This window comes from Chrysemys picta, chromosome 3 (genome assembly GCF_011386835.1).
Source record: "Chrysemys picta bellii isolate R12L10 chromosome 3, ASM1138683v2, whole genome shotgun sequence".
NCBI lineage: Eukaryota > Metazoa > Chordata > Testudines > Emydidae > Chrysemys > Chrysemys picta.
Window position 1 is genome coordinate 186,754,115 of NC_088793.1, and position 15,198 is coordinate 186,769,312.

At 44.3% G+C, this 15,198-nt stretch overlaps 1 protein-coding gene across 11 annotated transcripts in view; it reads left to right on the forward strand.

The window, feature by feature from the left end:
- VRK2 (VRK serine/threonine kinase 2) overlaps positions 1–15,198 on the forward strand; it is a 96,628-nt gene that overhangs the window by 21,736 nt on the left and 59,694 nt on the right. For 2 of the 11 annotated variants that reach the window (XM_065589611.1, XM_065589616.1), the window contains exons 1-2: positions 6,946–7,135; positions 8,220–8,360. The exons of 1 other annotated variant lie outside the window; for it this stretch is intronic. In XM_065589611.1, coding sequence (XP_065445683.1) covers positions 8,225–8,360 — 136 coding nt within the window. In that variant the 5' untranslated portion in view covers positions 6,946–7,135; positions 8,220–8,224. Of the gene's footprint in view, positions 1–6,767; positions 7,140–8,219; positions 8,361–15,198 lie in introns of those variants that run through there. 8 more of the 11 variants (XM_065589615.1, XM_065589612.1, XM_065589618.1 and 5 more) reach the window with 8 other exon arrangements.

A 15,198-nucleotide genomic window follows, 5' to 3' on the forward strand; every position in this document is an offset into this window, starting at 1 on the left:
TAGGTGACTTTCAGAAAGTTTACCCGGGTCATTTCATTCAATTGGTAAATGTTCATGCCTGTAGATCCAGCAGTCCAGTTCTGGGTTTTCCCTTTGCAGACAACCCAGTCAAGGGAGTCGTTACATAAACATTAATTAATTAATGTTCTGTGAGGTGGATATTAGCATTCTCATTTTACAGAAGGGAAAATGAGCCACAGAAAAATTAAGTGATTTGCCCAAGGTTAACTGTGACAGAATAACAAATAGAAAATATTTTTTTGACTCACAGTCCTGTGCTTTTTACAAGACCTGAGGGTTTTTTTGCCTTCCTCTGCAGCATGGGGCATGGGCCGCTTGGTGGATTCTCTGTAACTTGAAGTCTTTAAATCATGTTTTGAAGACTTCAGTAACACAGCCAGAGGTTATGGGACTATTTCAGGAGTGGGTGCATGAGGTTCTGTGGCCTGCAAGGTGCAGGATGTCAGACTAGATGATCATGATTGTCCCTTCTCGCCTCAAAGTCTATGAGTCTAAGACCATCATTTCCTTTCTCTGGTGATACAAAAGCGATTATCCCAGCATTGGGCCTACAGAGGAGCTGGTGAGAGCCACTCACCCTTGCATCAGACAGGGCAGGTAGGCCTAAAGAGGGCAACGTGGGGTGGGGATTGTTGAATGACACCCATATTTGGGGTTTGAATATACTAAGACTCCCAAAAGCAAATATCCAAACGTTGGTCTGATGGATCATCCCTAACATGTAATGCTGAAAAGCTATCTTCTGGGCTGCATACCACTGTTTGGCAATGCCACGCAGATGGAAAATGCCACAATAGACAATTTAAAACACATAATAAAACCTTTTGTCAGGAGTTTTGAGCTGTGGAAAGATCTACTAGGGCATCACCAACATTTCTATGCCCATGATCTAACAATACTTTCTAATTCAGGTCCCAATTCTGACATTCTTTCTCAGAGAATCATACAAATATAGGGCTGGAAGGGACCTCAAAAGGTCATCTAGTCCATGATCCTGCATCAAGGCACTTTTAAGTATACCTCGATCATCCCTGATGTTAATCTCTTCTTAAAAACCAATGACATGGATTACCACATGTTCAGCAGTAATTTATTCTGTAAGTAGTCTCATTGGAATCAATTGCAGAGATATGCCAAGCCCAGGACCCATCTCACCGGGACTCTTTGAAATGAATGGGTACTATTTGAAGAATACAGATACTACAGAATCGGGTCTTCAGTAGGACATCCTAAGTACTTAACCTGTAAACAGTTAGTCAAAAGTGGTGCACTCTAGATAAGTAAACTAAAAAGCACCAGATGATGCTTCCTGCCTCTACATGTGTGGGGTAGCAGAGGGCGACACCTCTAAAAAGTGCAGATTTACAAAAACTCTAGGTAATCAATAACCTCAGGAACAATAAGTAGACAATAGGTGAAGGTATACAGCAAATAGACCTATCCTTCTCCTCCCCGCCTCTACCCACCGCACCCCATATTCAGTCAGAGCCTCAGTATCTCACTCCAGTTGGATGTTAAATCTATGCAACTAAAGCAAAGGGGAAAGTCACACCACAACAGATAGCACTCTTGGTACATTGCATGACTGACAGGTCTAGCATAAGGACCTCCAGTTATAGTGCAGATGCTGCTATAAATTGAATCCTAAAATGGATGGTTGCTCCCCTACCTCCAACTAATAAAACATGAAAAGCAAATATTTGTGATAGACTCATAAAATCATAGAACCATAGAAGGGACCACAAGAGACATCTAGTCTAACCCCATGCCAAGATGCAGGATTTGTTGTGTCTAAAACATCCAAGACAGATGGCTATCCAGCCTCTTCTTGAAAACCTCCATTGAAGGAGCGTCCACAACTTCCCTAAGCAGTTTGTTCCATTGTCCTACTGTTTTTCGTTAGGAAGTTTTTTTTCTGAGATTTAATCTAAATCTGCTATGCTGTAGTTTGAACCCATTGCCTCTTGTCCTGCCCTCTGTGGCAAGACAAAATATTTTTTCTCCATCTTTTTATGGCAGCCTTTAAAGTATTTGAAAATGGCTATCATGTCCCCTCTTAAATCTCTTCTTTTCCAAACTAAACATACCCAGCTCCTTCAGCCTTTGCTCACATGACTTGCATCCCATCCCTTTGATCATCTTTGTCACTTGCCTCTAGATCCTTTCCAGTTTCTCTACATCCTTTCTATACAGCAGTGACCAAAACTGGACACAGCTGATACCTAAGTAGAGTGGCAATATCGCCTCACGTGACTTGCATGTTAGGCCTCCCAAAATTCAATTTTTTTTTTTTTTTTGCAAAATCGCATTGTTGACTCATGTTGAGGTTGTGATCCACCAGATCCTTCTCAGCAGTGCTGCTGCCAAACCAATTATCCCCCATTCTGTATTTGTGCATTTGGTTTTTCTTCCCTAAGTGTTGCACCTGACATTTATCTTCGCTGAATTTCATTTTGTTGTCTACAGCCCAGTTCCCCAATTTATCAAGATCCCTTTGAATTTTAGCTTTATCCTCAAAAGTATTTGCAACTCCCCCTAGCTTTGTGTCATCTGCAAATTTGATCAGTATGCTCTCTAGTCCTACATCCAAGCAGGACTGGTGCAAGGATATTTTGCGCCCTAGGTGAAACTTCCACTTTGTGTCCCCCTTCCCTCTTTCTCTCCCTTCCCCCGGGAGCATTGCTTATTATAAAGTTTCAAAAATGAATGCTGCATAATGTGGCATTGTTCATTAGAATTAATACAAGGGGGTCAGAGGAGATGATCACAACGGTCCCTTCTGGCCCTGGGGAACCTATGAGCAAGGAGGAGGCTGAGAATGCCCCCAGCTCGCAGGGTCTCTAAACGTTCCCAGGCTCTGAGTACTTCGCCCTCCAAGGGGGGACCCAGGGGCAAGGAGGGCAGAGCCAGGCTCTCCCAGAGAGCAGATGAGGATCTCCCTGGGGATCAGGGATGGCTCCCCCGCATTAGCACAGTGCCACTGGGGGGGTTGGTGTTTGGAAGCGGCACCTGCGCCAGCCCTTTCCTCTCCGTTGTGCTGCGGGGTTTAGTTTCACTTTCCCTCACCCCAGGAGGCGGCTGTGCCCGGCCCCAGGTGCGGCGTGTTGGAGGGCGAAGCTGTTCAGCACCACTGCCTCCCCCAATGGCTCCGTCCCTCGACCATGCTGGTTGCCGCGCCTGGCTGGCTGTCTCCTCCTTGCTCCGCCACAGGCTCCCACTGACCATCCTGCGTGGCGCCCCTCACTGCGGGAGCAGGTTTGTTATGGAGGCCTCACTTCCCACCCTGCCCCGCTCAGCTGACTCCCGTGACACTGGACACTGCTTTTTGGTGTCCCCAAATCTTGGCACCCTAGGCGGCCACCTAGTTCACCTAGTGGTTACACCGGCCCTGCATCCAAGTCATTAATAAATATGTTAAATAACACTGGACCCAGAACAGATCCAAGTGGAACCCCACTTGCGACCTCCTTTCAATCTGACATTCCATTAATAATTACTCTTTCTGGTTGTTTAACCAATTATGCATCCATTTAATGGTGGTTCTACCAAGCCCACATTTCTCCAGCTTACTTATGAGAATGTCATGTGGGACTGTGTCAAAAGCCTTGCTTCAGTCCAGGTATATTATGTCCACCGCATTCCCCTATCCACCAAACCAGTTACCTGTCAAAGAAGGAACTCAAGCTGGCTTGGGATGATTTGTTTTTAGTAAATTCTGATTATAAGAGAAAATCCAAGCAGCAGATATTTTCACTCTTTCACCTGTGCACACCTCTTCTCCTGTAGGGACACTCATACATGGTAGCCTCCCTGCCTCAGTTCTCTTGAGAGGGAGGCAGATTCCTTCATAATTAGCTTTCTCTGAAGAAACATGTCTAGGATAACATCAGACCTCCTTTTTGAACAGCTGGCCACTGTCTCTCTGTAACAACAGCTTAGAGGAAAAGGGGTAGACACCCTTGACTTGACTGTTGGGAGATCAAGTTTCTTAAGAGACAGGATAATACCAGGGTGGGAGCTTGTTAATAGGATCATGATCCTGGCAGTCAAAGAGTGAGTTGTCTCCAGTCTAGTGCAGCTAGGGAAGAACTTTTTCTTTGCCTCTTCTTTCCACGTAGCAGAGCAAAGAACCACTTACTGGGTGTGGAGCCTTACATTAGCTTCCCATTTAAGCAGAGCTACCACGAGATAAAATCCATTTTTTATTTCTTCAGTTGTCTGTTTATAAATATACATATGCTTATTTTTAGTCTTTCCCCCTTTTCTCCCTATCAAGCAAACATGTTTGTGAAATCCCTCATTCTTTGGAGAAGCACCATGGAATGCACTTCTTTAAGACACCAATATTATGGTGCAATATAGTAATAGCCATTCAATCATGGGTGAATCTGAAATGAACATACTCATGTTAACCCCTTTGAGGAATAGGCTGGTATGTCCAGGAACTAGGATGACCATGTGTCCGGTTTTCAACCAGAACACCCGGTCGAAAAGGGACATTGGCGGCTCCGGTGAGCACTGCTGACTGGGCCATTAAAGGTCTGGTCAGCGGTGCTGCAGTGCTAAGGTGGGCTAGTCCCTACCTGTCCAGGCATTGTGCTGTGCCCTGGAAGCGCCCAGCAGGTCCGGCTCCTCAGCAGGGGGCCACGGGGCTCCGTGCACTGCCAACTGCCCCGAGCACTGGCTCAGCACTCCCATTGGCTGGCTCCCAGCCAATGGGAGCTGGGTGGGGGGTGGTGCCTGTGGGCAAAAGCAGCATTAAGAGCCTCCTGCACCTCCCCACCCCCGCCTACTAGCGCCGGACCTGCTGGCCACTTCCAGGGCACACGCAACGCGGTGTCAGGACAGGCAAGAAGCCTGCCTTAGCCCTGCTGTGCCACTGACCGGGAGCCGCCCAAGGTAAGCCTGTGCCCCAACCCTCTGCCCCAGCCCTGAGCTCCCCCCAAACCTGGAGCCCCCTCCTGCACCCTAAAGCCCTCATCCCCAGCCGCTGCCCCAGCCCAGAGCCCACCCCCCAACCAGAGACCTCACCCCCACACACACCCCAGCCCTCTGCCCCAGCCCTGAGCCCCCTCCCACATTCTGAATCCCTCAGCCCCACCCCCCAGTGTGGAGCCTCCTCCTGTATCCCAAAGCCCTCATCCCAAGCCGTACCCCAGAGCCCGCATCCCCAGCCGGAGCCCTCATCTCCTCTCGCAGCCTAACCCCCTGCCCCAGCCCAGTGAAAGTGAGTGAGGATTGGGGAGAGTGAGCCACTGAGGGAGGGGGAATGTAGCGAGTAGGGGGCAGGGCCTCGGGAAGGGGCAGGGCCAGGGTGTTCAGTTTTATGCGATTAGAAAGTTGGCAACCCTAGCAGGAACGTGAATTTTTCAATAAGACCTTGTATGTCTTGAAGTGCTATTAATGGGGGCACATGCTGTCTTTAAAAATGCCACAAATGCTGTAGTGAATGGACTATTTTAGCACTGTCAAAAGATAGAAACATACTTAAAATTTGGTCTGTTCCCTATTTAAAATCAACTTCAGCCATATGCCTCATTTAAAACCAAATTCAGCCCTATTCCCTGTTTAAAAAGAAAAAAACCCATAACATTTTCCATTAGGATCTCTTCTCTGTCTTGTAAGTATATTCTATCCTTTGTTATACTTCACTGTAATCTTAAATTGTACAAGTCAAATAAATGTTTACATGATACCAACACTGGGAGTGATTTCAAATGATCTTGGCTTTGGATGGAGTTGTATCCATAAATCTGCAGTTTTTTAGTTATATAAGAAAATTATATAGCAAGCTTTTCATTTGAAACCAATGAAGACCCTAAACCTCAGCTACATATGCAGCTACGCAAGCCTCTATGTGGCTAAATGAGCCACTTCAAGAGTCTATGCAGTCTGACTTGAACGTACAAAAATAGGTGCAGGCTGCATATGCCAGAGTCTTCATTAGCAATGAATCAGATCCTTGTGTCTTTACTTGTAGTTTCACTTTTGCTTTCCAATGACTATTTTAAATATAGCTCTTCTTTTGCAGAACCTGTTTTCATTTTGTGACATTATCCTTGTTCATGAGTCAAAAGCTCAAGAGAGTTTACAGATATTTTTGGAGTTCAGAGTTTTACATTAAACCCCAACTTTCCACTAATTCACTGATTTCACGACGCTCATAAAATTGTTATATCCACCCCCAGTTCTCATTTTTTTTCATAAGAGGAAAAAATCAGCAACACAACCACAAGTTTTGTTTCTTGGGAAAACATATCATTCCTCTGTATTCAGATATAACAAGATTTTTTTCATGTAGTTTCTGCTAATTTTCACTGTTACTCTTTGGTTTCTATAAGGATCCTCCCAGGGTTTCCATGGGCAGGGAACATGTGGCCCAAACAGTCAGGCACTTTATTTCATTCTTTAATATTGGTTTAATACTTATGTTTCTCTATACGTGTATATATATCTCCTCAATATTTATTCCACTCTATATGCATCCGAAGAAGTGGGCTGTAGTCCACGAAAGCTTATGCTCTAATAAATTTGTTAGTCTCTAAGGTGCCACAAGTACTCCTGTTTAATACTTCGACTACTTCAAGCTGAAGCGGGGCATGTTCAATCTGAGGTACGACACCCATTATTTGACAATCAAGCCCCTTTAACTCCTCTCGGGCGGGCACCTCGCACAGGCTCTTGTGCGGAGCTGAGCCTGAGTCTCTCCCGCTGAAACGCGGCTTCTCTTTTACATGCACTTCCCCTGCCTGCCATCGCCGGGCACTGGGGCTCTCCCACAGGAAGCCGTGCCCGCTCTCTCCGAGCCACACCCAGCACAGCCCTTCGGCCCGGGCAGGCGGCTCTTCCCACCCACGCCTCCTCCTGCTGTCATTCATCCCCATGTGACTGCCGGGCCGCGGGGCTGCCCGCGCGCCTGTTCCTGGGCTCCTCCGGCAGCTGCTCCTTCGCTCCGCGGCCGGCGAGACGCGCCGCCAGCCTGAGGAGGGGCCGGGCTCGGGGCGGGAGCCTAGGCCGGTTAGTGTCTCGGGGAGCTGCGCGGATCGGACCGGCCTGGGAAGAGTCCGTGGCTGCTGCGGCGCCCCGGAGAAGAGAGCCCGCGAGGGCTCCCCCAGTAGGTGCAGTGATTGTGTGGGGAGAGCAGGAGCAACCCTCCGAAACGAGTTGGGGGAGCCGGGGGTGAGGGCGCAGGTTGTCGGAGGGAGCCTGGGGCGGCCTGAATAAGGCGGCAGGGGGGCGGGAAGCTGGGGGAGTTATTGGGAAATCGCCTGGAGCAGAGCGGGGAGTAGGAACACCTGGGTAGCCTTCCCCAGTCTGCTGCCATCTCCTTTAGCCGATCTGTCTGCCTCAGCAGCTGTTAGTCTCCCCGGCTGCGCTCGCCATCCCGTGCAACTGTGGGGGTGGCCTAAGAGACCACTCAAGCCAAAGTCAGCCCCGGAAAAAGGTGCAAGAGGCCCGTGCAGTGCAGATAGCACCAGCCACCTCTGTAAAGTGCTTTGAGAGTGATGTCAGAAAAATCCCACTTACAGCAAGAACTAGGTACTGTAAACACTCAGGGCTTGTGTGAAAGTCCACTTTGCTGTAAATTGCACCAAATCCAGTTTATCTAGCTCAAAAGGATAAAGGGCTCCCACTCAGTCAGGCCTGCCAACCTTTGAACACGTGGTTCCAGAGTGGGGTGTTGGTATGTGAAACCAGATGTTTAGATCCCCAAAGCCACCCCTGCTGATGCATCTCAACTTACTGAGCTTAATAAAGAATGGAGTGCAGACTCAGGTAGTTGTTCTGTCATCCATTGATTATTTTTATAATGGTGCATATTCCTAAACCACCAATGCATTGTTTAAAGGTTTTACTGTGGACTCATGCCAGGTTGCATGTTTATAGATTCTTGCAGTGCAACTTTTCTTCCATCCCTCTGTCTTAGCCACTTACCGAGTAATAATGTCGTTGCTTGAATGGGACTATCCCCCTCATTGTCTAAGCGTTGACTCCATGTAGTCATTTGCTTTCATTTTGAACTGGAATAAAATACTACCATTCTCATTTGGTAGCATTTTAAACCCTCTTTGCACAGGAGGAAGGTATTACCCAGGTACCAGGCTGTGAAGGACTTAACTATGATTTCCGTTTTGGACCAAGGGAATTGGAAGGTTTCATTTTCTTTCATAATGGTTTCATTTTCTTTTCTTTCAAAGGTGTGATGCCACCTAAAGGGCGTGGAAAAAGCAAGCTCCCTGTTCCCCTTCCCAAAGGAATGATAATGAAAGACACTGAAGGAAAGGAGTGGAGGTTGGGCAATATAATTGGCCAGGGAGGATTTGGATTGATCTATTTAGGTAAAGCACCAGTGTTAATGACAAGAGTATTTCTGTGAGTGTCTATACTACTTTATCCTTTAAAACAAAATGGTTTAAAAAAAAGAAAAAAGAAACAGCAAGAGGTGCCAGAATGTGTTTCACTATCTTAAACAGCGCTCAGGTTGAGAAGTTTTGCTGAAGGAACTGCATGATTCTTTCCTAGATTGTTCAGAGTACTGTTTGTATAACAGAGTGAAGGATATACCTTGGGCACATGTGGGGCAATACTTGAGTAGAAGATTGCCAGAGAGCACCAATAGTAAGTGCTGTAGGATATGGTGATTCAGTATGTGGCAGTAACTCTCTTGAGTCAGTACTGATCCAGTGCTCCAAAGTGCTGTTGGGGGCATTGGCTGTTGAAGGTGCCATCTTTCAGCTGAGACATAAAATCAAGATACAGAGCTTTTGGTCATTAAATAACCAATTACACATTTTATAACAATAGTAGTAGTAACTTTGGTGCTATGTATGAATTAAAGCCACACTTTTTCCAGAGTTTCAGCTGAAAATGGTATTCTTCACTTGTCCAAAATTGCATAGTATAGCTGCATGCTCTTCAACAGATGCTATATTCTATCCAGAGGTAGCTGCTTTTCAGTGGGGAATAAGTGAGTCTGATAAATAGTTTGTAAAACACTTTGGGATCGTTTATATATACGTGTAAATTACTAATGTTGGTCTCTATAAAAGAGAAAAATCTGTTTACAAGGCAGCATGATGGACTTTTCCTGTACCACACACATGCAGAATAAATATGGGAACTAGTCTACAATGAAAATCTGTCAGGAACTACGTTGAGCTTGTACTGAGACAGCAGTGAAGAATTAGTCCTGAATAGCAACATCAGTACAACCCATCATCCCTAAAGGCAAACATGCTCTTCTTAAGTTAGATAGCGATATGTTAACTAGTGTTTCCAGACTTGGGGTATTAATATTCAAAACCTGCTTATCAAGCCACTTCAATACATGGATTGAATGTGCATTGCACATAAAAAGATCTGTTGTAACTTTTTAATTTTTCTCCATTTATTTTGTCATGGAAAGTGTAATTGTTTGGGGTTTTTTTGGCATCCATTCTTTGTGTCACTTCTTTATTTTCTATTTTCCACTCTTTTTGTTTATGTGCTATGACATTTAGCTCATACAAATTGCTTTGTCAGAAGACGATATGCTAATACGTTTGGGGACAGCACAAGCTTTCCTTGTTGCATGGTTTCTAGACCACTGGAACAAGTCAGTTTTTCATTAGAACAAGCACCATATACAAAATGACTTATTTCTCTGTTCTTTTGTCTTTTTAACTGCAACTTCTTGTGCATGGGTGGATCCTCTCTGCCCATGCAGAGCTACACTGGAAGCAGAAGCACAGGAGTTTGCCCACATGGAGAAAATTGCAGGACTGGAGCCTTGGTGAATGTGGAACAAGTTTTTACTTTCTGTAGAAGGACTTATGGGTGTTTGTTGCATCCTATTCAGCCATAAATATAGGCATTTGATGTGCCACTGTTTTCTTGATAATAGATGCAGTACTGTCTCTTGCATTTTTTCTGTTCCATCTGTCAGGCAATGTCCTTGTTCCATTTATTTCCTTTGCTGCTCAGGAACAGCTGGGACTGAGCTGAATTCCTCCATATTTTTTCCGTGTTTGGTGTGGTGAAGCACAGAGCTGAATAGTGACTGTGCACAGTCATGAAAACCCATATTTTACTTCTTGGAGACTGGTTCTACCTGAGGACTGGTATGTTAGTGCTCTAAATAAAATGGATGCCTTCAAACCCTACTGTACCATCAGCAATGGTGGTTGTAAATTATAGCAATCATCAATCTGATCTGCACACTCTGATATCTACAATTTCAGTCACAAGAACCTGAAAAGAAAAACTATGAACAAGACTGCCATTAACCAAGATGTCCTGCTTTCTAGAATGGAAAAGAGGATGGCATCCATTCCACTGTATGGCTCCATAGAGGAGGGGACGAGAGAAAGAGATGATTTCAAATACCACTGCTTCTGATTGCTCTCCATACAGTCAGTCCTGTACCACTTGCCAATCATTTAAGCATACAGAGACAAACTAATATGTGCTTGACGCTTCTCCAAAAGATGCCCAGTTTAATCCACATTAAGACACATTTCACCCCAGTCCTTTGCTTCCCTGTGTATTCCATTAGTAAAAGAAGAAGCAGGCAAACTCTGCTTTAATCCACCTGTGTCCAATAATATTCTCTCTAAATATTAATCTTTCTTAATACACTCTTTTCGGAGGTGCTTGATCAGCATCTGTTGCTCAAGGCCAAGAAAAGAAAAAAAATCCGAGTTGTCATCTCTCTGTCTCATTCCAGTCTATAGAATTCTATTCATAGGGTGAGATCAGTAACCAAGGCCCCTCAGAAATGTGCAATCACAGAAGAGGTGAGGGACAGAGCAGTTCTGATATTTACATTTTTCTTTTGATGTACGTGATATGTTTTACGGACTTCTCTTAAACATCAGTCAGTTGCCTTGGAGAGATCCTATGTCTAGAGCCAGAGGTAGGCAACCTATGGCACGCGTGCCAAAGGCGGCACACAAGCTGATTTTTCAGTGGCACTCTCACTGCCTGGGTCCTGGCCACTGGTCCAGGGGGCTCTGCATTTTAATTTAATTTTAAATGAAGCTTCTTAAACATTTTAAAAACCTTATTTACTTTACATACAACAATAGTTTAGTTATATATTATAGGCTTTTAGAAAGAGACCTTCTAAAAACGTTAAAATGTATTACTGGCACGTGAAACCTTAAATTAGAGTGAATAAATAAAGGTTATTTTAGAGGGCTTGGCACACCACTTCTGAAAGGTTGCCGACCCCTGATCTAGAGCATATATAGGAAGCATTACCAGAGAAAATATACCCCAGCATGAGCAATGGAATGAAGTCAAGGTGCCTCCTGAAATTGTTAGTCAAGGATTATTTGTTGGGAGGGGAGGAAAAAGAAAGTAATGGAAGGAGGGTGGAAATGGAAACTTACAAAAGTTCCCACAGAGAAGTGAGAATGATTCATGGAACTCTGATGTAGTGATGAGGGGAAACTGAAGTGAGAACGTGGTTTCATTTGTTATAACAACACTTTTCTCCGATGGAACCCAGATTATTCTCGTAGGGCACATGTTTAGAACATCTGGTGCAACAGTGAACAAGGAATAATTCAGTGTAAGTAATTCTCAGTCTAAAACAAAAAAACATTAATTGTGTACCAAATCTACCAGGGTATTTCCTGTTACCGGAAAACCGTACAAGACCTTGTAAATGGTATATCGCATGGAGATTGGTACATGTTTCATGCAGTTTTTACTGGTTTTCTTTCTGACCACACAGACCACAGAAGACTTCAACTATTGTGGTGTATTGTTGTTTGAATCCCACCACGCTGAGGCAGAGAGCAGCCAGAGGAGTAGTATGGAATGATAGTGCAATCTAGGGCCCTTGTATATTTCAGTTTTGTGTTCCTGATGAGTATAGCAGGAATAGCCGGAAAAAATACAGCTGTTTGTTAGAATTTTTGCAAAAGTCGTTGTTGTTTACCTCTGCTTTCTCTCAGAAGGGAGACTTGGTACTGGATATGGCACTAAATTGGAGGCTTGGTTCCCCTTGTAACGCAGAAATTAGAAAGAGGAACATAACAGATTGACTCAGCAGTGCATAACTAACTCATCTGAAATAGGAAATGGATCAGACTTATCAGCAAAGATTGACTCTGTGCTGTAAAGAAAGGTCCAAAACAAGGAAGCTTATTTCTTATTCATTATGACTAGGCCCCTATCAAATTCACGGCCATGAAAAACGTGTCGCGGATTGTGAAATCTGGTCTTTTGTGTGCTTTTACCCAATACTATACAGATTTCATGGGGGAGACCAGTGTTACTCAAATTGGGGGTCTGACCCAAAAGGGAGTTGCGGGGGGAGGTGTCATAAGGTTATTTTAGAGGGCTTGCAGTATTGCCACCCTTACTTCTGCTCTGCCTTCAGAGCTAGGTAGTTGGAGAGCGGCGGCTGTTGGCTGTGCACCCAGCTCTGAAGGCAGCGCCTCGCCAGCAGCAGCACAGAAGTAAGAGTGGCAATACTATACTATGCCACCCTTACTTCTGTGTTGCTGCCTTCAGAGCTGGGCAGCCAGAGAGTGGTGGCTGCTGACTGAAGGCCAAGCTCTGCAGGCAGCAGTGCAGAAGTAAGGGGGGCAATATCATACCATGCCATCCTGACTTCTGCGCTGCTGCTGGTGGTGGCTCTGCCTTCAGAGTTGGGCTCCTGGCCAGCAGCTGCCGCTCTCCGGCTGCCTGGCTCTGAAGGCAGCGCCACTGCCAGAAGCAGCACAGAAGTAAGGGTAGCTGTACCGCAACCCCCCTTACAATAACCTTGCAACACCCACCCCCCAACTTGTTTTTGGGTCAGGACCCCTACAATTACAACACCATGAAATTTCAGATTTAAATAGTTGAAATCATGGGAAATTTATGATTTTTAAAATCCTATGACTGAGAAATTGACCAAAATGGACAGGCATTCTGTCTGAAATAACGCCAGCCAGATGCTCAGTTTGGGCCTAATTCTGCAAAGATTTGAGCACTCTTTAATCCCATTGTCTTTAGTGGTGTTCAGGAGTTCTGAACACTTCACATGGTCAGTTCCTTAGAAGGACATACTAATGAATAAGTACTAGGTCTCTTTTAGGTAGTCCTGTGTCTGAGATATGTCTTTTTTCACCCCCTTCTTGAGAGGAATAGAGTTCTGTTCATATATATATTGCTCTATGTTGTGGAGTGACTACTATACTTGAAATGTGGAGCTAATCCAGAGGAAATTCTATAGAACTGAACAAAATGGGCCACACAGTGGGATATGCTAGGTTTGAATGTCTGCAAAATGTGAACAGCACAGCTATTTTATAAAAATGAAGGTTAATTTTGCTGGCTGTATCTTTTAATAAGTAGTTTTACAGCAGTAGTATAAAGTTTTTGATGTGCATTGTTACAGCTTAATTCCCCATTAAGTGTACGCCATACTCCATTAAGCTTTAACAATGTACTTGAAAAATTTTATACTACTTCTGCAACATATTTACCAAAGATGCATTTCCTGGAAGGCTTTGTTCACTAAATCAAAGCTGTGGAAAGCTATTTACTGTCCCTGAGCTCTTGGATTCAATGGTGCACTTGGATTCAGCCGTTCAGGAATATGGCACCTAACCTTTTCTAAGTAGAAAAGTGCCAGTGTTTGCCCTTTATGCTCTCCTTTTTAAATATTTCTGTCTTCACTTTTAAGTGTCCTCTTTGCTCTGCACCTTCTCTTCCTTCATTGTCTTGCCTCTTCCTCTTAATTTTCACGTCTCTCTAGAATCCCTCTTAACAGCAGAAGGCTTACCAGCAATGTGGTTCCTCCCTATGCTCCTGAAGCAATTTGAAACTGTCTAGAAGTGCTCTGCTCAATTAGTTTCAAGCTACTGCTTATGCTGAGGGAGAATGCTATGGTTCACGAGCCTGTCCTGCCTAGGCTGCTCCATATTAGAGCTTTCCTTCTGTTACCTATACTCTACCAATGGGTTACTATGATAGAGCTCACACAGAATATTCCTATTCATTTAACGGGAGGGAGAAAAGCAAAGCAAACAGGGAACAATACAGCGTTTTCATGATACAGTGCCCAATTTAAAGTCCTTTAGGGAATAGTGGCAGTACATGGGAGAATTAAACAAGAGTTTAGAAGGGTGCAAGTGAGAGAGAATACCAGATATTCATTTATCTTCCTTATCATGGCTAGTGATTGATGCTGGTCTTTACATAAATCATTCTTTATTTCCAATGGCAATGACTCCTTTAATACACAGTTAGGGCTTAAAATTTAAATGCAGAAACATCACACAATACTCAGTTAAGTTTAAGGTTCCAACATCATTGTTAAGTCTGCTTTGCATTTCACCATCCATGTACAAGCTAGAAATTTCCTTCCTCACCACTGCCAGTGCTCGTACTTCCTTTGCACATATTCATTAGATGGTTACATCATAACATAAGTCTTCACTCCCAAGATGAGGGGTGAAGGCATAGAGATTTCTGGTCCATTTCTAGATGGTAGTTAGGAGTAGGGAGGTCAGATGTTACTGTAGGTATAGCTTTTTTTGTATGTGTTAAGATATGGGTAGAAAAGAGGTCCAGTTATAGGCTACTTCCCACATGATTTCCTAAAGGTATAATACTCTACTATTGAGATTCTTATGACGGAGATTGCCAGGGATATGTTGAGTTTGTAGCAAATCATGAGAAAGATGTATACAAAGTAAGAAGAAGGAGAAGAATCAGCAGAACTGCGTTCTTTGATGGCCATGAGCATTTACAGATGCAATGTGATATCATGCCATGAAGCATGTGTCCCTAATTTGGCATTACATGATAATAGGAGGAACTTCTGCCCTAAGATATGGCATTTGCTGCAATATGCAGGCTGCCCCTCTAAAACACATTTTTGATTGGCACCTATTCACTATTGAAACTGGCATAGTACCTTCTGAGCGGTCACAGTGTCAGGCTTGCAGATGAGCAGGAGTGCAGGCATTCCATAAACCAATGCATGCATCAAGTTTAAGAGCCTGGATTCCCATTCAAGAATGCTAAAACGGCTTTTGTTCCTTAGGTTAAAGGGTATGTCGTATCTCCTTCAGCTCAGAGCTAGATTAACTTTGAAAGTCAGTCAGTGTCTTTCATAGCTCTGGAAGGCAAAATTTTGGCTCTGGTGAATTAGGATTAAAGTTTCATGAAAAAATGACAGAAATTATAATAAAA